The following is a 22856-nucleotide window of genomic DNA, read 5'->3' as shown; positions in this document are numbered from 1 at the left end:
AAAAATAACTGTTTTCTAGTTTAATACAGTGGCATGCAAAAGTTTCCCCTTGCAGAATCTGTGAAAATGGAAATTATTTCAACAAAATAAGAGATATCATACACAATAGGTGAAAACTTTTTGAATTGGAGGATCAAGGTTAATTTGTTTTCTGGGAAACATGCAAGTATCTTCTGTTGCTTTCGAAGAGCAGAATGGAAAAAAATATATATTTGAACAAAATAAGAAAAATTTGGACATCTTCATCCTGTTCAAAAGTTTTCACCCCCGCCTTTAATGCATTGTTTTTCCTTCTGGAGCATCAGTGAATGTTTGAACCTTTTTTAATAGTTGTGTTTAAGTGAAAAGATGGATCTCAGTCATACAGTCATTGCTGGAAAGGGTTCAAACATACAAAAGATGCTGGAAAACTGAAGAATCTGCAAAACCTGGAGGATTTTTCTGAAGAACAGTGCTCAGTTTAACCGTTCAGAACAAACAAGGGACCATCACAAAACAAAAAAAAGTCATTTATCATCCAGGTAACCACAGTTTTAAGAAGCAAGGGTTCACAAACTTTTGAAATTATTTTTGCAAGTCTTGTGAACTGTATGTAAACATCTTTTGTGTAAAATATCCTATTTAGGACAGTACTAAATAAAAAATAACATGCATTATTTTGTTAAAATTATTTACATTTTGACACATTCTGCAAGGGGTTCCCAAACTTTCGCATGCCACTGTATATTGCAAATGATTTCTGAAAGATCATGTGACACTGCAGGTGACTGCTGAAAATTCAGCGTGCGATCACAGGAATTAATTATATTTTGACATTTATTAAAATTTAAATTACTAATGCTAATTGCAATCCAATTAAATTCAATTATTTATAGTTATTAAATTATTATAATTTTTTATAATTACAAAAAATTAATTAATTGGAACTTCAACATGTTATTTATTTGTTTGAGTCATTACAAAGCCACAGTTTAATTGACACACAGTTTGTTGCTCATTACCATCAGAATTCATTATCGGCTCATCAGTGTTTGCTGTCTTCTCATGCTGTTTGTCTAAGAAACCTCAGATCATATATTTCACACTAGTTCATTTTTTTCCCCCATTGTTTGTGGATCAGCTGGTGTGGTCATACAGACTAACCCTATCATCAAAGCAAGCCTGAAAACAGGAATTACTCCATTATAATTCTCTTTGCTCTGTGATTCTCAACCTGAGATAAGATCCGAGTCAGCTGGAGACTGGGCCACATCCCACAGGGCCATTTAAACATCTGGAATGAATGTGTTAGCGCTTCCGCTCTGTGATTGGACATGGAAGTGCTAGCTATCGAAAATCTCACTCCACTGGCTGGGGGATGACAGGAATTTTTGGGACTTTCCCTCCAGCAATGATATCATCTGGTTTCCTGGCTCTCTTAAATACCTCTCCTTACAGATGATGTCCCGGTGCTCATTCCTGTACTCTGTCACTAAGATATTTTAGGACACTTAAAGTCATGAAACCTGAATTTCAGCAGGGGTACGTTCTCAATTTTGGGGGAAAAAAAAAAAAAGTAGGCATGGAAGTCTGTGGTCCAGCTACTTATATTACACCAATTATGAAGTTAAAACAACAACAAAATCACAAAATACACCTATCATTTACTATCTACAAGTAAATGCTAAACCACAAAGGAAAACAAAAATAGGTTCACCCAAAAAATTAAAAAATTAAATTCTGTCACTACTTACTCACCCTCAATTTGTTCTAAACCTGTCAAATTTATTTCTTTTGCTGGACACAAAAAAGGGTATTTTGAAGAATGTGTGCATCCAAACAGTTAATAGTCCCCATTGACTTCCATAGCAATTTCTCCACATTATAGAAAGTCAATGGGGACCATTAACTTTTTGGATACCCACATTCTTCAAAATATGTCATTTGTCTTATTTTAACCATACATTTTAAGTTGAACTTAGTCAATGTTTTTTAGTTGTGTCAGCACAATTATATTGAATGGATCCAAATGAATGTATCCAAAGTACATAAAAAACAGTAAAATTTTGAAATATTTTTACTATTTAAAATAACTGTTTTCTATTTAAATATGTTTTAAAAAATAATTTATTTCTGTGATTTTTACGCTTTATTTTTAGCATCAATACTCCAGTCACATGATCCTTCAGAAATCGTTGTAATATTTTGATTTGCTGCTCAAAAACATTTATTATTATTATTATTATTATTAATAATAATATTATTATGTTAAAAACAGCTGAGGTTTCTTTGATGAATAAAAAATTCAGAAGAACAGCATTTAGTTTAAATGTAAATGTTTTGTTACATTATAAATGTCTTTATCATGACTTTTGATCAGTTTAAAGCATCCTTGCTAAATAAAATAATAAAAAATTATTTCTTTCCAAAAAAAGCTTTTGAATGGTATAGTGTATAATGTTACAAAAGCTTTTTATTTCAGATAAATGCTGATCTTTGGATCTTTCTATTCATCAAAGAATCATGAAAAAAAAAATAATATTGATAATAATAATAATAATGTTTCTTGAAAAGCAAATCAGCATATTACAATGATTTCTGAAGAATAATGTGACACTGAAGACTGGAGTAATGATGCTGAAAATGTAGCTTTGATTGCAGGAATAAATTACATTTTAAAATATATTCAAATAGAAAACAGTTATTTTAAATAGTAAAAATATTTAATTAATAAATGCAGGCTTGGTGAGCAGAAGAGACTTCTTTAAAAAAAAAAAAAAAAAAAGTACTGTTCAAAAACTTTTGACTGGTAGTGTATCTATCATAATTGTTATAGCTTTTCATCATGCACAACTATTATGTCTCAAGTCTGTTTAAGTGTTTCATTATGCTGTTTTTTTTTAGTATAGCCTTTTCTTTTAGTTTTGACTGAAAAATAGAGGGGCCACTAGGTCAAAAGCATAAAAAAAAGATATATGTATATATCATAATTGTCCCAGCTTTTGACATGCATGTGTGGGAGAGACCATTATTTCGTTGTTAACTGTATTTGATCAGAGGTTCTTCGTTCAAAGCCGAGGTCCAGTGACAGCTGCCCCGAGGCAACCTGTCGAGCTCAACAGTACAAAGGTGCTTGTGATCTTTCTAACACTCGTTCCTGGTTTTGTATTTTATCCACACCGTTGGGATTGAACCTAAAACCTTTGTGTTAGCAGCCCAGATTGTTAACCACTTGGCTGCCCCCACCCCCAAGAGATACTTCTTGGGCGAGCAAATGTAACCGGATACATTATCCAAACCGAGGTGGCTACATATTCCTCACAGACAGAATCAAAAACAAGCCACTTAAGATTCCAGAAGTCTTGGTGAAAATTCCCATTGTTTTGCAAATTCATCTCTGGAGTTTCTATTACCTGTATGCGGGCTTATCGTAACTCCTGCTCCAGTGAATCTCAACGCTCCCAGAAAAATGTAAATATCACCCCTTGCAAATCTGTCTTTAGGGAGGCTGGATCAGTACACATGGCTCTAAATTTACTGGTGATCAGAGTCCGCTGTCTCGCTGAGCGCAGAACATTATGTTTCTTATGAATCTCTGTGAAATTAAGCCGCACAAAGCACATCTTTGTCCGTTTTATTTCCCCAGCAGGATTTATGTTAGTATCACTGTCTGGATTCAGCTTGTCACAGAAAAATATAGTTTGGCTTTTCAGAGTAGACAAATTGGCTTTGTGTGAAAAGGTATGGTTTGCTCAAGTGCTGCACTTCCTGGGAGGTTGAGTTATGCTAGCTTTTAGCTTTTACATATGTCACATTGCTTGCGAGTTCAAAGGCAGAGTGCAATGCAACAGTGTCCCGAAGTTACACTCGAGAGTCGAGCTAATGATTTTTCCATTAGCTGTAATGTTTTCATTGTGATGAAATACTATATTATTTTGTCTGTTTAATTTCTCATGCTTCTACAGAAGACATGGACAATATTAAAGATCAAGTGTGTAATTTCTGAACCATTTGGGGCGCCAGATGGAAATAATGAATGTATGTTTTTAGACAGGTTCCTTAAACACCTTTTCTGCCATTGCTCGGTAAAATATACTGGAAAATGTGATTTTCTTACTTAGTATTATTGTCTTGTTTCCCAGTACTAATCTCTATAAACGTTCTTAAATTGAGATGCATTTACTTGAGAATTGAAGTGGCTTAAGATATCAAAGTAATAGTTTACTCACCCTCAGGCCATCCGAGATGTGAATGAGTTTTGGAGAAATTTAGCATTCCGTTTCTCACAAACGGATCCTCTGCAGTGAATGGGTGCCGTCAGAATGTAAGTCCAAACAGCTGATAAAAACATCTCAATAATCCACAAGTAATCCACACCACTTTAGTCCAACATCTTGTGAAGTGAAAATACATAGACAAGAAGAAAAAAGATCTGTCAGTGCCTTAAATAAACTTAATTAAAAGAGAAAACAAGATGATTTTTCTGATACCATTGACATATTTTATTTTGTTTCAAGTATAGTTCTAAACACAAAAGAAGGCATATTAGCTATTGACTTCCATAGTATTTTTTCCACACCGTTGAAGTCAATAGCTACCGTCATCTGTTCGGTAACCCACGTTATATTAAAATCTCGTTTTTAGCAAAAGAAAGTCATTCATACAGGTTTAGAAAAACTTGAGGGCAAGTAAATGATACCAGGATTTTCATTTATAGGTGAACTGTCTCTTTAAGAACAAGTCTCTTCTGCTCACCGAGCCTGCATTTATTTGATCCAAAATACAGAAAAATCAGTAAAATCGTGAAATATTTTTATTATTTTAAATAACTATTTGAATATTTTAAAAATGTGATTTATTCCTGTGATCAAAGCTAAATTTTCAGCATCATTACTCCAGTCTTAAGTGTCACATGATCCTTCAGAAATCATTCTAATATGCTGATTTGCTGTTTAAGAAACATTTTTCATTATTATTATTATTATCATCAATATTTAAAACAGTTGAGTACATTTCTGAAGGATTATGTGACTGCAGTAATGATGCTAAAAATTCAGCTTTGAAATCACAAGAATAAATTACATTTTAAAATATATTCAAATAGAAAGCAGTTATTTTAAATGTAAAAATATTTCAAATTTGTATTGTTTTTGCTGTACTTTGGATCAAATAATTAAAAATCTTACTGTTCAACTTTTGACTGGTAGTGTAAATGTGTCTTAATTTAATAGTGTTTAAAAAGACTATTTTTTATTCATTTTTGTGAAGAATTTACAGTGAAATAACCTCGGATAACTCACTGCAGACTCTGAACGTTAAGAGAAATCACATAATCACACATCTGTAAAGGTGCTGACAGTTAAGCTCAGATTTTTAGGAAGGCTGAGATGAAAGATTGCTCCTCTAAATAAAGTCTAGCAGCACCTATGACTAACTTATAGCTGTCTTTACATATTAAGATAAAAACATGACTATCCACCTTTGAATACTGAATCATACAGTAGTTTATATTCTAGACATTCTAAAGTACTTTAACGATTTGATTCTGAAACTTTTCTGAGTGTTTGCTGCTTCTCTTTGTTCTCCTGACGCGGGCCGGTTAGTCAAGATATAGAGGTAACGTGTTCTGTCTGTGCCAACTGGAGCGCTGCCAACTCCAGCAGGAGTTTTTCTCTTTCTCCTGTTTGATATTTACTTTACGGCCTTCTCAGAAAAAAACCTGCAGCAGTCTGAGGGAGACACTGGGCCATTTTAATGTGGAAAAAGGGGCTAGTTGTGTATTGGGCCACGCTGCTGTCTTATCCCTCCTCTAATTTGCCGAGAATAGACTTGAGGCTATGGACTCTTAAACACTCTTGTTATAGCGTTCCAGAAAGGTGCTGGCCAGTGTCATCATGCGTCCTACACAGAGGAAGCACATGCGGTCTTGTATTATATGGGTTTCGTCTTGTCTGGGAAGGTTGAGTGTTCAACGCGTGCCAACAAAATGTTATTATATGCCAAGCATAGCACTTCATTGTCAAAGCCAAATCCCTGCCCTGATGGGACAGATTAATAGATATTTTAAGGATATGGAATATGTAATTTTTGAAACTTTTTTTCATGAAAATGAAATTAGATTCGGTTTGATTCCATATGGCAGAGTCACGGTAGATTGTGGCTTGAAAGACTCAAATGCCATGGGGCATAATGAAAGCTCTTATAAAGAGGGGGAAATGGAACACCTGTCTCATAGTCAAACCTATGCCATACATACACATCACAGACTGGCTAACATTTTCATACTAGGAGATAAAATCAATTTCAAGACCCACTAAAAACTTTTTACAGTAAATTATGTGTTGGGGGGATTGTATTATTATACAGTATATATATATTCACTTTTGCATATAAATGTGTCTTAGTAGTATGTAGACACAACCACCCTTCAATGATTAAAATCCTTTTACTCGTTTTTTTTAATCCCCAAAAAGCCTAAACAGTCTCATTTATCAAGCCGTTTTGATTTTCTAAGCATTATGATGTCATACTGCTCAAGCCCCGCCCACAACCACTGACAGACCCATATCTCGAAAGCAATGCAGGTGTTTTGTAGTTGGATGTAAAAGTGAACACAAGTGTCTTCATTTTTCTTCTGACATCAGAGCCACTGAAGACACAGTGGAATAGTTTTGTTTTGTGATGGTGATGCGGCACCAAATATACAAAAAACAGAAAAGTGGGTGGAGTGAACAATAGCTCATTATCATTTAAAGAGCCATGCACCGAAACAGGTCACTGTGAACAGCTGTTTTTGGCAGGGTTAAAGGGTTGATTTACATGACCATTGAGGAATTTTAACCAACGTACACTACCAGTCAAACGTTTTTGGATAAGATTTTTAGTGTTTCTTTTAAAAAGAAGTCTCTATTGCTCACCAAGCCTGATCCAAAGTACAGCAAAAATGGTTAGATTTTGAAAAATGTTCACTGTTTAAAATAACTGTTTTCTATTTGAATATATTTTAAAATGTAATTTATTCCTGTGATTTCAAAACTGAATTTTTAGCCTCATTGCTCCAGTCACATGATCCTTCAAAAAGCATTGTAATATTCTGATATATATATCTTAAATTGAAAACAGTTGTGTAGAATTTTTTTTCAGGATTGTTTGATGAATAGAATGTTCAGAAGAACAGCATTTATCTAAAACAAAAAAACTTTTGTAACATTATAAATGTTTTTATCATCACTTTTGATCAATTTAAAGCATCCTTGCTAAATAAAAGTATTAATTTCTATCATTTCTTTCCTAAAAGCTTTTTATTTCAGATAAATGCTGATCTTTGGATCATTCTATTTATTTTAACTGTTTTAAATATTGATAATAATAATAAATGTTTCTTGAACAGCAAATCAGCATATTAGATTGATTTCTGAAGGATCATGTAACACTGAAGGCTGGAATAATGATGCTGAAATTTAGCTTTGATTACAGGAATAAATTGCATTTTAATATATATTTAAATAGAAAACCGTTATTTTAAATAGTAAAAATATTTCACAATTTTGCTGTTTTTGCTGTACTTTGGATCAAATAAACGCACGCTTGGTGAGCAGAAGAGACTTCTTTAAAAAAAAACATAAAACTTAGTGTCCAAAAACTTTTGTCTGCTAGTGTATTTTGCAGACATTTCATGAAGACCATAATAAATATTTGGACCTTTAACAATAAATTAATTGTTGTGAATACATTTAGGGAGCAAATGCAGTAATTAATTTCAAATTACCTCAGTCCAGTGAATCCCAAAAAATATGCAAAATGCTGCTGGGGTATAAAGTCTTTAAATCGGTGCTCTTTGGTCGCGGGAATCTTTACATATCTTCAGAAAAACTACTCAGACCAAGGCACTCGAAAATCTTCTTAAGAATAAAAAGCCTTTATTCACATGGCTTAACAATTAAAAACAGATACCATGCACCGACGCGTTGCGGCTAACTTGCCTTCCTCAGTCCAGTATTTGTTGAATTCGTGAGTCTTTTTGATTATTAAAAAACTGGATCATAAGAATCATTTGTTCATGAATCAGACAACATATTGTTTGTTTTTACATGCAATCTGTGAAAAGCAGAACTTAAAAAAAAAAAACATTTGTGAGAAGCAGAGGTGCAAGTCACATTGTGGTATGTGACACATTTGTGGTGTGTCATGTTAGAAATATGTACTGTAAATACAAGTTATGCCCACCAACGAACTTGTTCATTCTTTAATGTGAGATTTTTTTTGTTTTTATTAAAGGCAGTATGTTGTTTGCAGGGCACAGGCCGAAGCTGGATGACTCGCCGAAGGCTGGACTGTTCTCTGACCGTCTCAGTGAACTGGAGCGTATCCGGCAGACCACCATGCGTGTTACGGTGCCATCGCAAACGCCACGGCCCTCGCTTAGCAGCCCCAACTCCTTCACACCTCAGGGGCAGACTCAGATAACAGGTATGAGATTGAACAGCACTTATATATATATATATCTCCTTCACACACTCCATCCATATACACTATATTTAAACCTATAATCTTGATGTTAAAAGTTAGAAGTTAATGTCCTTGGTATTTATCAAATACCCAGGCAATGTTAAAGGAGAAGTTCACTTTCAGAAAAAAATTTACAGATAATTTACTCACCCCCTTGTCATTCAAGATGTTCATGTCTTTCTTTCTTCAGTCGTAAAGAAATTATGTTTTTTGAGGAAAACATTTCAGGATTTCTCTCTATATAGTGGACGTCTACGGTGCCGACGAGTTTGAACTTCCAAAATGCATTTTAAATGCAGCTTCAAAGGGCTCTAAACAACCCCAGCCGAGGAAAAAATGTCTTATCTAGTGAAACAATTGATTTTTTTTTTTTTTTTTACAATTTATATACTTTTTAACCTCAAATGGTCATCTTGTCTAGCTCTGCGTGTACTCTGTGTATTCCGGTTCAAGACAGTTAGGGTAGTTCGAACTCCCATTCTCATTTACTTGACTAAAAGAGACAACAATTCTGACTGACAGGTTAGCGGTGACTTAAAAGATCATTCCTTCATTTATGTGGTTTTACGTGCAGGAGATATGAATAAATTAGGAGCATAAGAAACATGCACATTTGTTAATTAAAGAAGTTCACTTTCAGAACAAATATTTACAGATAATTTACCCCCTAGTCATCCAAGATGTTTATGTCTTTCTTTTTTCAGTCATAAAGAAATAGTTTTTTGAGGAAAACAATTCTCTTCTTATCAGTGTTGTTTTTGACAACCATATTAGATTTAGTCTTAGTCTTAGTCTTTTGGACTAAAATGCTTCTTAGTTTTAGTCAAATTTTAGTCACTTCTATATGTGATAGTTTTAGTCCAATTTTAGTCGACAAAAAGTCAAAAAGGTTTTAGTCGACGAAAAGTCAAAAAGGTTTTAGTCTAGTTTTAGTCAAAAAAAGGGAAAAAAGTAGTCTTTTAACAAATTAATGTAGGTCAGTAAGTATTTTGCTGTTGGGTAGTGTCACTTATAAGTTCTGAAAATAGCAGATCTATAGTTCAACACAATGTGAGCTTCCGGATCGACTATTTTCACCAATAATTACAATAATGAAGGAATGTTTTAGAACATAAAAGACAAACAAGGATGGAATGCTAAAACGGCTTGCCATACTAGTACAGCAAAGAGTATTTAATGCTAAAACGGCTTGCCATAGCGTCAGATACTTTTTAAGTTTTAATTGGCATGCACAATAAGCGGAAATGTCATGCATTTTAAACGTCTGACGGACCACCCACTAACATTTTCGTCTATTCTCGTCTCGTCAACGAAAACTCACACACGTCTCGCCATGTTTTAGTCATCAACGAGCCATTTTTATCTCATCATCGTCTCGTTATCGTCATGAAAAAAAGTGGCGTCAACGAAATGATTTCGTCATCGTCATCGTTGACGAAAACAACACTGCTTCTTATAGTGGACTTCTACGGTGCCCATGAGTTTGAACTTCCAAAATGCAGTTTTTAGATGTATGAAAAATTGCATTTTGGAAGTTCAAACCATTGCACCATAGAAGTCCACTATAAGAAGAGATATCCTGAAATGTTTTCCTCAAAAGCATAATTTCTTTATGACTGAAGAAAGAAAGACACGAACATCTTGGATGACAAGGGGGTGAGTAAATTATCTGTAAATTTTAGTTCTGAAAGTGAACTTCTTTAAGCTAACCTGTCAAGTCAGAATTGTTCCTTTTAGTCAAGTCATCACTTACAGCGATTATATTTACTCATCCTCCCAAGTATTTCAGCATATCTGGTGTCTGTCAGTGTTACAGTAATGTCTGTTCGTCTTAGCACAAAGTGGTTTATCTAAGCTGAAATCGCACACTGCAACATGATGGACAAGTGGAAACTGAGTGCGGACAGCCTGGGGCAGTGCGCTGTGTCACTGTGAGAGAACAGGATATCACCTGTCCTTAATTACTGCTCTGAGAGCACATGTCCTGTACTCTGGGTCCTGTTACTGTACTGTGTGCAAGCCAAGTGACTGAATCTGAGAAGGAATGCGTATTTTGTTGACTTTAGCGATTATTTGCCTGCTTTTAAAATGATACTTGGCATGACGGAAAGCTTGAATTATGAGGCATGAAATATGTCAACTCAGACAAACATTTGAAAATGCCTTCATTTAAATACTTTGCCCAAGGGATCACATTGTATTTGCTAACCACACAAAGGCTCTATATGAGACAGACAAATATAAATAGACCAGTTGAAATTGTCAGTTTTAATTAAATTCATGACACAATACACTGATTAATTAACACAAAACAGTGTTTGGTGAGAAACCTCTAAGAAACTATTTTGTTTCACTTTGACTTCCATTGTATTTTAACCGAAACTGTTTAGTTACCTACATTCTTGAAATTTCTCATTTTGTCTTCCACAGTAGAAAGAAACTCATGCAGGTTCGAACTTCAGCTACTTTTCTTTGACCTGCTTTCTGTTTGTACTTTTAGATCCGCGCCAGGCTCAATCTTCCCCACCTTGGTCATATGACCAGACGTACCCGTCGTACCTGAGTCCCATGGCTTCCCCGTCCGTGCACTCGACCACCCCGCTCTCGTCCAGCCGGGCCACGGGGCTGCCGTCCATCAGCGATGTGCCCAGACGCCTCCCAGGTAACCTCCAGCCTCAGCCCTACAGCAGGTGCGCCCCCTACCCCTCGCGTCTGACACTGCAGTGGGCAGCGGGGTGGGCACGTGTTTCATTGGTGGTTTGCACATTTAGAAAGATGGGGATTTGTGTGAATAATGCAATTTTTGAAAGATATTGGAAAAGATATTTGAAAAATGTGACCCTGGACCACAAAAACAGTCTTAAGTAGCACAGGTATATTTGTAGCAATAGCCAAAAATACATTGTGTGGGTCAAAATTATCGATTTTTCTTTTATGCCAAAAATCATTAGGATATTAAGTAAAGATCATGTTCCATGAAGATATTTTGTAAATTTCCTGCCGTAAATATTTCAAAATTTAATTTCTGATTAGTAATATGCATTGCTAAGAACTTCATTTGGACTTTATTTTTTTCTCAATATTTATTTATTTATTTTTTTTGCACCCTCAGATTCCAGATTTTCAAATAATTGTATCTCAGGCAAATTCGTCTTATCCTAACAAACCATACATCAACGGAAGGCTCATTTATTCATAGTGCTGCACCATGAGTATTTAAATTAAGTTACTATGATTTTTTTTTAACACAAACATGCTTATTTTTCATGCAAATGAGGTTCGAATTCAGCTTGTTCACCATATTCGGTACCATTAGTCTAATGAAATGTGGCAAATTTAATTTTTAGGAGACAAAAAGATATTTATTCAGCTTTCAGATGAATCTCAATTTCAAAAAAAATTACCCTTATGACTGATTTTGTGGTCTAGGGTCACATATTTGAGGAAATATTTACATTTTTAAAATTAAAAATGTAATTTTTTTTTGTCTCCTAAAAATAATAATAGCCACATTTCATCAGACTAATGGTAAAAAAAATTGGTTAACAAGCTGAATTCGAACCTTATTTGCATAAAAAATAAGCATGTTTGTGCTGAAAAGAATCTGAAAAGAAAGTAACTTAAACTGAAAAGAAAGTAACTTAATTTAAATACAAATGGTGCAGCACTATTTCAACAATTTTTTAAGTATTGCTTTTTAAGTATTTCAGACAGGTTTCCAGAAAACTGTCATTAATTTTAAAGTTTTTTTTAAATATGTCTTCTATTGCAGCTCTTGACATCGCATGATGCACAAAAAACTTTAGTTCAGTGTTATTCAGTGTTATTTATATGCTATTATGATTTTAATATTTACTATTTTCATTAATTAGCTTTAATGTTTTTTTTGTGTTTTTTTTTTAGCTTTATTAATTTTTATATATATATATATATAATATATATATATATATATATATATATATATATATTTTTTTTTTTTTAATATTTAAAAAAGTGCTAAATTTTAGCATTTGGTTTTACTGTATTGTGGGAGGTTAGTGAAAAACATGCATTTTTTTGCACTGAAATGTGCACGAAAGAGCTGTGAATATTTTGTGAATTTACTCCTAAATGCGTTGAGTAACGGTTTAATTTCATGAAAAACACGTTCATTTTAGGAGGGATATTTTCTGAAATTATCATTTTTCTGTAATAGTCTGTCAGTCATATTAAACAAATCATAGCTTTAAATTTCAGTGTCATAATTCGTTAGAAACACAATCTCAAATTCGCTTGATTTTTATTAGCTAATGGTGCTGTAGATATGTAAACGGAGACGTTTTTTAAAATTGGACTCTGCCATGAGCGTATTTTTAAAACTCGGGTGGAGGGAAAAAAAAAGGTTTCCTTTGCTCCTCTTTCCATAGCTTTGATCCTGCGTAGTATATCGTTAATAACAGAGCAAGACATAATAACAGGCCAGTGGCGGGCAAATAAAGCCGCTTTATTGCGTTACGCTTCTCAGAGAACCTTTGGGGAATGGAAGGCCACTCGTTGCCCGACTTGCACCCCATACGCTAATTTGTCCTCGTGTGCCCTGCAAACACACCCAGAAACGTCCCCTTTAAAGAATAAATGTAGACAGACAAGTTTCCATTTCCAAACACCTGTTTGAGTCAGTGCCAGGTAAGTGTTTTCATTCTCTCTTATTTACTGCCATACTACACCCTCATCCATTCCTGAGAACCTGGAGAGGCTTAAAGTGATTAAACAAGAATCTCCCTCATCTGAGCGCTGGCTGCCAGCTTCTGGACGCCTGCCACCCGCCTGTCGTGTTTAATTAATTCAGGTATATCATCCTTTCATTTGCAGCTGGCACATGAGCTTTTGTTAATAATAGGTTTGATGTGAGATAAGGACACGGCTCTTTGATATGTCCCGCAACTTAACTGTAAGAGTAACAGTGCAAATATGCATTGTTGTTTTCTATTGCAGATAGAAAAACTCTTTAGGAGTATTATTCTTTGCACATTGTGCATCGTTTTGTGTTGCAGTGGTGGTAATATACTTCCGTACTCAAGGGGGCGATAGAGTTACCTCAATGTTTGTGCCGTTGAACTTGGGTTGCTATTATTTAGATCAGTGGTTCTCAATCCTGGTCCTGGGGGACCCCGGCTCTGCACATTTTGCATGTCTCCCTTATTTAACACACCTGATTAAGATCATCAGCTCGTTTGTGCAGTTCATGGATCTCTCTCCTGATGAGCTGATGATCTCAATCAGGTGTGTTAAATAAGGGAGACATGCAAAATGTGCAGAGCAGGGGTCCCCCAGAACCAGGATTGAGAACCACTGATTTAGATTGTTAGCTTTAAAGGTAGAGTGTATAATGTTTTGTGAAACCAAGCAGAATTGCAAAAATAGCTTAAATGTATATTATATATTTAAATTAGCTTTCATTTTTTTATTTTCATTTTTTGTGTATATATTTAATATTTTAAATTTGATTTTTTTTTTTCAACTTTAATTTAAAATAAAATTGTATTCACTTATTTCAGAGGCAAGGCACATTTGTGATTTTTGTATATTTCAAGGTTTTTTAGTTTTATTTCAGGTAACCTTTTTTTTTAAATGGTTTTAATAGCTTTAGAAACAATGGTTGCAATATGAATTATAGCTCTGATTTGTTTCCAAAAATATGTGACCCGGACCACAAATCCAGTCATAAGGGTCAATTTTTTTTAAATTGAGATGTATACATCATTTGAAAGCTGAATAAATAAACTTTCCATTGATTTATGGTTTGTTAGGATAGGACAATAATTGATCAGGAAAATGAAAATCTGGAATCTGAGGGTGCATAAAAATCAGAAGTTGTCCAAATGAAGATTTTTAGCAATGCATATGACTAATCAAAAATTAAGTTTTGATATATTTATGGTAGGAAATTTACAAAATATCTTTATGAAACATGATTTTTGCTTAATATCCTAATGATTTTTGTCATAAAAGAAAAATCGATAATTTTGACCCATACAAAGTATTTTTTGATATTGCTACAAAATAAACCCATGTCTTTATTTACATTTGAACAAAAAGTGTCATGTCCAAAATTATTCATACCCTTTGCAAACTGTCACATTCTATGGGAAAATCTAAAGTTCTATACCATTCCAAATAGTCCAAGCTGTTCTAAATCATCCTAATTACATCCTAACAACATATATTAAATAAAATATATTATAAAAAAGCCAATAAAGGCTTTTCTATTGATTATTGAGAAGGGTATGAATAATTTTGGACATGCCACTTTTTGTTCAAATATAAATAAAAGATGAGTCATTTTTTCCACATTGATGCCTCTTGTACATCGTCTTTTTATCTTATAGGAGAAGCCTGTGTCATTTCTAATAAAAAAAAAACCTTGCTGGTTGAATAAAAGTAACTTTAAGTCAGAATTTGCCAGGGGTATGTATAATGTTGGGCTTGACTGTATATATATATATACAGTATATAATGCATGAAATCAAGCTTGAAACATGCCAAATTAAAAAAAGTTAGAGGCATAGCTTTAGCATTGTAGCAAACAAAGAGTAAAAACTACTGTTATGTTGTATGGTGACATCATACCTCATGTAGACATGACTTAACCTTTTAAATAACCCATAATTGTTTGGTTCACCTGAAACGAATCATTCTTGCCAAATAAATCATTAGTTTTACAGACATTGCATATGTTCTCAAGACCAGCGCCATCTCGTCTATTTTTTTTTTTGGTGACTAGCAGAGAATGTATGTAAATAACTTTCTCGCTTTTATCATTCGCCCTCTTATTCAGAGCACAGACTCTCTGTATAGCCCAGGGCGAGAAAACTATTATCGTCAGCGGCTCAAACCAAAGTTTTTGAATATAAAAGAAAAAGGGGATGGGCGTAAAGGGGGAAAGGAGACGTGACTAGCGTTAGCGACAAGCCGTGCCTCCGCAAATCGCCCACGTTTAACCATGCCACCCAGACGGCCCACAGGCGCAGACGTGGTGACAAGAAAGACGCCGTGTGATTTATGAAAACAGCTCCGCGCCAGGGAGGCGAGGCTGTTTCTTTTTGTTCCTTTACCCCTTGGCACTAGCGCTAGCTACAGACCATTAGTGGTTTCTGATTTTTTTGGAGGGAAATAAAGGATATGTTAAGGACAGAAGGGCAGATGGACAGTTTTCGCCTGGGTTTATAATGCTGGAGATACCAGGAGCCCACAACAGCGCAGACGTCTGTCTCTCTCGCTACGATGCTGCTTCGCGCCCCTCTAAACGTTTCCAAATGTGTGACCGATTATGCATCCTAGTTGTGTTTTATGTGCGGCAACCAATGCAGATGCGCACACACACTTTTGTAAGCACAGGAACAATTTAAACATGTACAGAGCATACAGAGGCATATAAATCCCCCGGAGACACAAATGAACTGAGACATACAACCGCACACATGAATACACATACACATGAACTTGTCTGTGACAAAGAGGAAAAACCACAATGAAGTGAAACCAGCTAATCAATAAATTGTTTTTAAATTTTGTCATTTAAATTATTTTTTTTAGTTTAAAATGCACAGGATTTGTTAAAACATTTTTAATCTATATATTTTATAAAAAAAAATAATGCTTTTATTCAGTGAGGTTGCATTAAATTGATCAAAAGTGACAGTAAAAACATTTATAAAGTTACAAAATATTTATATTCAAATAACTTTTCCATTTTCATGTGATCCTGAAAAAACAATGTATCATGGTTTCCACAAAAATTATGAAGAAGCACATCTGTTTTTCACATTTAATAATATTTGAAAAAAATCTTAAGCAAAAAATCAGCCTATTAGAATGATTTCTAAAGGATCATGTGACACTTAAGACTGGAGTAATGATGCTGAAAATTCAGCTTTGCACCACAGGAATAAATTACATATTATAGTACACTGCCGTTTAAAAGTTTGGGATCAGTAAGACATCTTCTTGAATGAAGTCTCTTATGCTCATCAAGGCTGCATCTATTTGATCAAAAATACAGAAAAAAATAGTAATATTGTGAAATGTTATTACAATATAAAATAATGATTTCAATTTTAATATACTTTATAATATAATTTCTTATTGTGATGCAAAACTGAATTTTCATCAGTTCCAGTGTTAAGTGTCACATATTCCTTCAGAAATCATTCTAATATGCTGATTTATTGTTAGAATTATCTATGTTGGCAACAGTTGTGTTGCCAAATATTTTTTTTTTTTTTTGGACCTGTGATACTTTTTTTCAAGATTCTTTAATGAATAAAAAAATTCAAAAGAACAGCATTTATTCAAAATATAAATATTTTCTAACAATATAAGTCTTTGCTATCACTTTGTACCAAATTAGCACATCCTTGCTGAATAAAAATATGAATTTCCTTCAAAAAGGAAGAATAAATATTTACTGACCCCAGTTTTTTTTTAACAGGAGTGTATATTGTTAGAAAAGATTTCTATTTCAAATAAATGATGTTCTTTTTAATGTTTTATTCATCAAAGAATCCTAAACAAAAGTTTAAAATATTAAGCAGCAAATCTGTTTCCAACACTGAAAATAAATCAGAATATTAAAATTATTTCTGAAGGATCATGTGACACTGAAGACTGGAGTAATGATGCTGAAAATTCAGCTTTGATCACAGAAATAATTAGATTTTAATGTATATTAAAATAGAAAAATATTATTTTTTCCATGTTTTTGAACAAATAAGCACAGCCTTGATGAGCATAGAAATTTCTTTAAAAAACATTAAAAATCTTACTGATCCCACACTTTTGAACGGCAGTGTATATATGTGATAAATTATGAGTAAACAATGACAATTTTAATTCTGAAGGGAAATATTTATTTACAGTTTGACAGTTATTTAAAATTGTAATAATATTTCTGTTTTAATGTTTTTTTTTTAATCAAATAAATACAATAAAATAAAATAAATTAAAGGGATAGTTCACCCAAAAATGAAAATTCTGTCTTTAATTACTCACCCTCATGTCGTTCCAAACCTTTGTAACACAAATTAAGATATTTTTAAAGAAATCTGAGAGCTTTCTGACCCTGCATAGACAGAAACGCAACTACCACGTTCAAGGCCCAGAAAGGTTTAACATTGTTAAAACAGTCCATGTGACATCTGTAGTTCAACCGTAATGTAAAAAAGCTACGAAAATACCTTTTGTGTGCAAAGAAAACAAAAATAACGACTTTATTCAACAATTTCAACACTAAATATTTCAAATTCAACACTCTTGTGAACACAACTAACACGGAAGAGCAGAAAGTGTTAAAGTAATTTTTGTTTTGTTTTATTTGTGTACAAAAAGTATTCTCATAGCTTTATAAAAGTACAGTTGACAAATACCACTGATGTCACATGGACTATTTTATCAACCTTCCGAAGATGAACAAAGGTTTTACAGATTTGGAACAACATCAGAGTAAGTAATTAATGACAGAATTTTAATTTTTGGGTGAACTGTTCCTTTAAGAGTGTGTTCACACTTGTAGTTCGGATCGTTTGGTTCAGTTGGTCCGGACCAAAAATAAAAATTATACACACTTATTCACACTGACATTTTTGACAGCGAACGTAATGACAGCGAACCTAAAGGCATAGCGTTACGTTCACAACCTGATCGAGTTGAGTGACGTATATTTCATGACGGAACTCACTTAAAGGGATAGTTCACCCAAAAATGAAAATTTGATGTTTATCTGCCTACCCCCAGGGCATCCCCCAGGGTGACTTTGTTTCCTCAGAACACAAAAAAAGGATTTTAACTCAAACCGTTGTAGTCTGTCAGTCATATAATGGCAGTCAATGGGCACCAAATCTTTGAGAGTAAAAAAACATACACAGACAAAACCAAATTAAACCCTGAGGCTTGTGACGATACATTAAGGTGTTAAGACACAAATCGATCGGTCTGTGCAAGAAACTGACAGTATTTATAGCATTATTTACCTCTGCGTTCGCAACAGCCGTCAACAGTCATAAAGAACATAAAGAAGAACATAAAGAAAACTGGGTCCTTATTCACTTGGTCCACCTCTTGGTCCATTTAAAGGGCTCTGGGTTTGGTTCTTTTAAAGAGGACTCAAGTGTGAAAAAAGACAGTTTTAACATAACTGCTATGTTTGTGCAACTTGGGCTTGGTTAAAAAAAGGGTTGTAGTTAAATAGACTGTAACACTATTGTGTCAAACAGATATAATTTCTGTTTTCTCTCTGTACTTCTATAAAAAGTAACCTCAACATTTGTTTCTGTAGGTTCGACAGATTTGAGTCCTTTTCCTGGCCAGTTTGAGCGTCAGTTCCCTGCGTTCTCCTCCCTCACCGAGAGCCGATTTTCCAGTCCCAGAATGCACTACCCGGCCACCTTCACGTACACGCCCACCCCCGTCACCACCGGAATGTCCCTCGGCAGCGGTCACTACCACACCTACCTTCCCCCTCCGTACCCCGGCTCCACCCAGAGCCAAAGCGGACCCTTCCAGAGCAGCAGCACACCTTATCTCTACTACGGCGCCTCCTCGGGCTCCTACCAGTTCTCTATGGTTCCAGGAGGAGAACGATCGCCCACTCGGATGATGCCGCCTTGTACTAGCGCATCCACGGGAACCAGCCTGGTCAACCCGAACCTCCCGGTCCAGGCTGATGGAGGTGGGGGAGTGGAGGGAGACGGCAGTCACAGCAACTCCCCCACTCTTCTCAATCCTGCTGGTAGAATGGACGAAGGCGTGTGGCGGCCATATTGACCAGACATTTATGTGAGCGTGGAACCTTCAAACGGCATGGTTTTAAAGCACAAACCTTATTAGGATGTTCATCCTGTCTCGCTGAGCTACTTTCCCTCGCTAACATGAGTATTTATGAGCCTGTTGAAAGGGAAGTATTTTTTACGTTGGACTTAGTTGTTGTATTACATTATTCTGGACCTTTTGACCTCTGGGAATCATTGTCATATAGGCGGGATTTTTTGGAATTGAAGGAATAGAGATGGATCTGAGTATTTCATTATCTTTATGTTATTATATGGCATGTTTTTACTAGCACTGAACAACATCTGTATGACAGTTTGTGATCAAATATCTCTTTTTGTGCTTTTTTAACTTAAGCATTTAAGTTATACGTATTTGATAAAAGGATTTAACGTAACTTATAAAAGCCATAGATTAATGTATTTGGAGCTTGAGTCATAGAGGGAATATTTTTGTAAAGCATCTATGTTCAAGTTAATGCAACTAATTTAGGGTAATTTAAATTTCTGTGCCTTAAGTGATCACACAGAGTTGTATGTTTTTATCGAATGCGTTTAAAACGAGATGGGGTCTCTGTGTCTAAGTACACTACATTTGTAAGCATTTAAGGTTGCTTGATACAAAATGCTTTTTCCACTGTTTTAAAGCTTTAAACCAAAGAAAACAGCCACGGATGCTCAAAAGTGTTTGCCAATGTGCTAGATCAAGCTTTCTTTGAGTAGCGTGCATGTGCTGGGATAATTTATTTAGCTTGTATGTTGCTTAATCAAATGTGGCTGGGAAAGGTTTCCAGTGAGGGAATAGTGAAGGTTCTGGATGTGTCGTACACCAATATTTTTTCCTGATAACTGGAGCATATCCTCAAAAATGAGGGGTAATACACTCAGTTATGGCACTATATCAATGCAACAATGCAACTGGAGTAATTTTACTTTTTCTTTTTGGTATGTATTAGTATTCAAATATTCAAAGTTTGGGGTTAGTATATTTTTAAGAAATTAATATTCAGAAAAGACGCATTAAATTAAAAAAAATTACAGTAAAGACATTTACATGTATACAAAAATTTCAAATAAATGCTGCATCTATGAAAGAAATGTTTTCAACATATTTTTTGTACCATTTCAGCTGTTCCCTTTTGAAAGCTACAGTCGATGCTGCGCTGCTAAGCGCATTGGGAACGTCTTTAGAAGTGACCAGCTGTGAATATTGTATGTAAAACGTCAATAAAATTGACTAAACGGCAGTATAGCCTCGGTTGGTGACGTCACAGGAGCGCACGCGCACGAGGCTATAAATAGATGAGCCACAGGTGCATCGTCAGGTCTTTTGTCTTCAGAGATCACTCTGTGTGTTGTGTGCGTCGGAAAACTCTCTCTCTTACTCATCCTTGATTTTGTTAGGAGTTAGTTTGACTAAGCAGAACGCAGAAACTTCACTCTTTTTCTCACTTTTCTCTCTTCTTATTTTAAGAGTTTAAAAAGAAGAAAAAGAGCATCATGAGTCAACAAGCAGGTAAGCGTTGTGTTCCTCCATGCTCGCGTCCCATGACCGAGATGGATACACACGATTATTGCTTTGTTTGTTTGGGAGCACGCGGTCATGGCGATAGAGGAGGGCGGGTGTGAGCATTGCGACCTGTTAACTGTCAAGATGCTTCGCACTCGTTTTAATTATTTCCAGTCCGCACCTGCATTTCAATCGTGGGGCTCTCGCATGGATTTGCTTGACGAGCAAGAGACGGATTCGTCCCTTTCGCTTGCTGCGTCACCAAATCCTGACATTCCTTCTCGTGATCTCGAAGCGCGCTTCGGTGCTTCTTCGGTTCACGGAGGGGATGACATATCTCTTGGTTCATCAGATCGCGAGCCGCCAGCCTCTGAGCGTTCTTCTCGCGAAAGTAAATCTGTTGAGGAATTGCTAGAGGTGGTCACTCGCGCTGTGGACAGGTTGCAGCTTGACTGGCCAGATGAACAAGAGACCCCCAAATACAGTAAATTTGTTGGATTATATGGAGATGTCGGGTGAAAGGGACGCTCGCGAGCTATCTCTCGCCCGAATTTACATCGTCTATAAAGAAACTTACCCTGCCCACTAAACCATGTAGCACAACATCAGCTTAGTGGGTAAAGTTTATCAAGCTGCAGGTCAGGCTGGTGCTGCGTTGCACACTATGGCAGTGTTACAGGCGTACCAGGCTGATTTATTGAAGGATTTGAGTGTGTCTCTCCGTGCAACCAAGCAAACGGCTCGCGCCAGCGGCCGTTCTTTGAGTGCTTTGATCAGCGCGGAGAGGCTGCTGTGGCTGAATCTGACAGGAATTAAAGAAAGAAAACTGTTTTTTCCTGTTAGATTCCCCCGTTTCTCCCTCCGGTTTATTTGAAAACCTGGTTAATACCATTGTTGACATATATAAGGAGGTAAAGAAACAAGATGAAGTATTTGTGCAATTCTTCCTCACCGCACTCAAGGGGAGGGGCCGTCTAACACAGTCCCGCCCCGGTCCTTCAACATCTAGGGAGGCTAAAAAGCAGAGCGTGGCTTAGCGTGCTCCCCCTCGTAGAGACTGGGAACAGGCTCGCTGCGCTCAGCAACCTCCCAAGCAAGACCTCAGAACTATTATTAACAAAAATAGAAAGTCCTGATGGTCTCGTATCTACGGTGAGGGTAGTTCCCCGCGGGATGTGGCGTGTTCAACATCTTCGCCACTTCCCGATACCCTCATAAAACCTCTCCATCCCCGCCACTTCTCGTGCCTCGGGGGGCAGCGGTTTCCAGCGAAATGTTAGATGTTCTGTCGTTTCCAGCTGTCATTCTGGACGTTGAACATCTGACATGCCCTCAAAGGGAAGTATTAAAATTAAAACTAAATTAATACCACTCTCAGAGTCTGGCAGCGTGTAAAGCTTCTGCCAGGCATCTCTTTGTGGGGTTTAAGCACAGTACAGATAGGATATAAAATCCAATTTATCAGTCATCTTCTGCGTTTCAACGGCGTGGTTTACACTTCCGTGAAACCGGAACTGATGCACGTACTGTCACAACAGCTACAAATCTTCTGAGCAAAGAGGCCATAGAGCATGTTCCTCTTTCAGTAAGAGAGTAGGGCTATTAAAGCAGATACTTCCTGGTTCCCAAAAAGAATGGGGGGCTGCGTCCAATCTTAGATCTTCGAGGCTTAAACCATTCAGTTAAAGCGCTCAAGTTCAAGATGTAAACTGTCAAGACGGTCGTGACGCAGATTCAACATCGATCGGTTCGTCACGATCGATCTGAAGGACGCATATTTTCGCATAGAAATATTGCCACAATAAAGGAAATACCTGAGGTTCGCTTTCGGGGGCGAAGCATACCAATTTCGGGTTCTTCCATTCGGCCTAGCCTTGTCACCCGCACATACACAAAATGCATGGATGCAGCACAGGGCTCCATTACGACTCCAGGGCATTCGCTTTTTGGATTACATAAACAATTGGTCAATTCTGAGCACAATCGCGAGAGGTGGAGATCCATCACGAGACATCGTGTTAGCTCATCTGGTTTCTCTAGGGTTGAGACTCAACACC

General features: G+C 35.9%; 1 protein-coding gene across 1 annotated transcript in view; it reads left to right on the top strand.

The window, feature by feature from the left end:
• runx2b (RUNX family transcription factor 2b) overlaps window positions 1-20417 on the top strand; it is a 54579-nt gene extending 34162 nt beyond the window's left edge. Inside the window, exons 5-7 of the mRNA XM_073852936.1 lie at window positions 8275-8448; window positions 10988-11149; window positions 18800-20417. Coding sequence (XP_073709037.1) covers window positions 8275-8448; window positions 10988-11149; window positions 18800-19287 — 824 coding nt within the window. The 3' untranslated portion in view covers window positions 19288-20417. The remainder of the gene's footprint in view (window positions 1-8274; window positions 8449-10987; window positions 11150-18799) is intronic.
• The last annotated feature ends 2439 nt before the right edge of the window (window positions 20418-22856 follow it).

Source organism: Garra rufa, chromosome 13, assembly GCF_049309525.1.
Source record: "Garra rufa chromosome 13, GarRuf1.0, whole genome shotgun sequence".
Lineage (NCBI taxonomy): Eukaryota > Metazoa > Chordata > Actinopteri > Cypriniformes > Cyprinidae > Garra > Garra rufa.
Note: the sequence above shows the minus strand (reverse complement) of the source record. Positions and strands in the feature narration are given on the sequence as shown.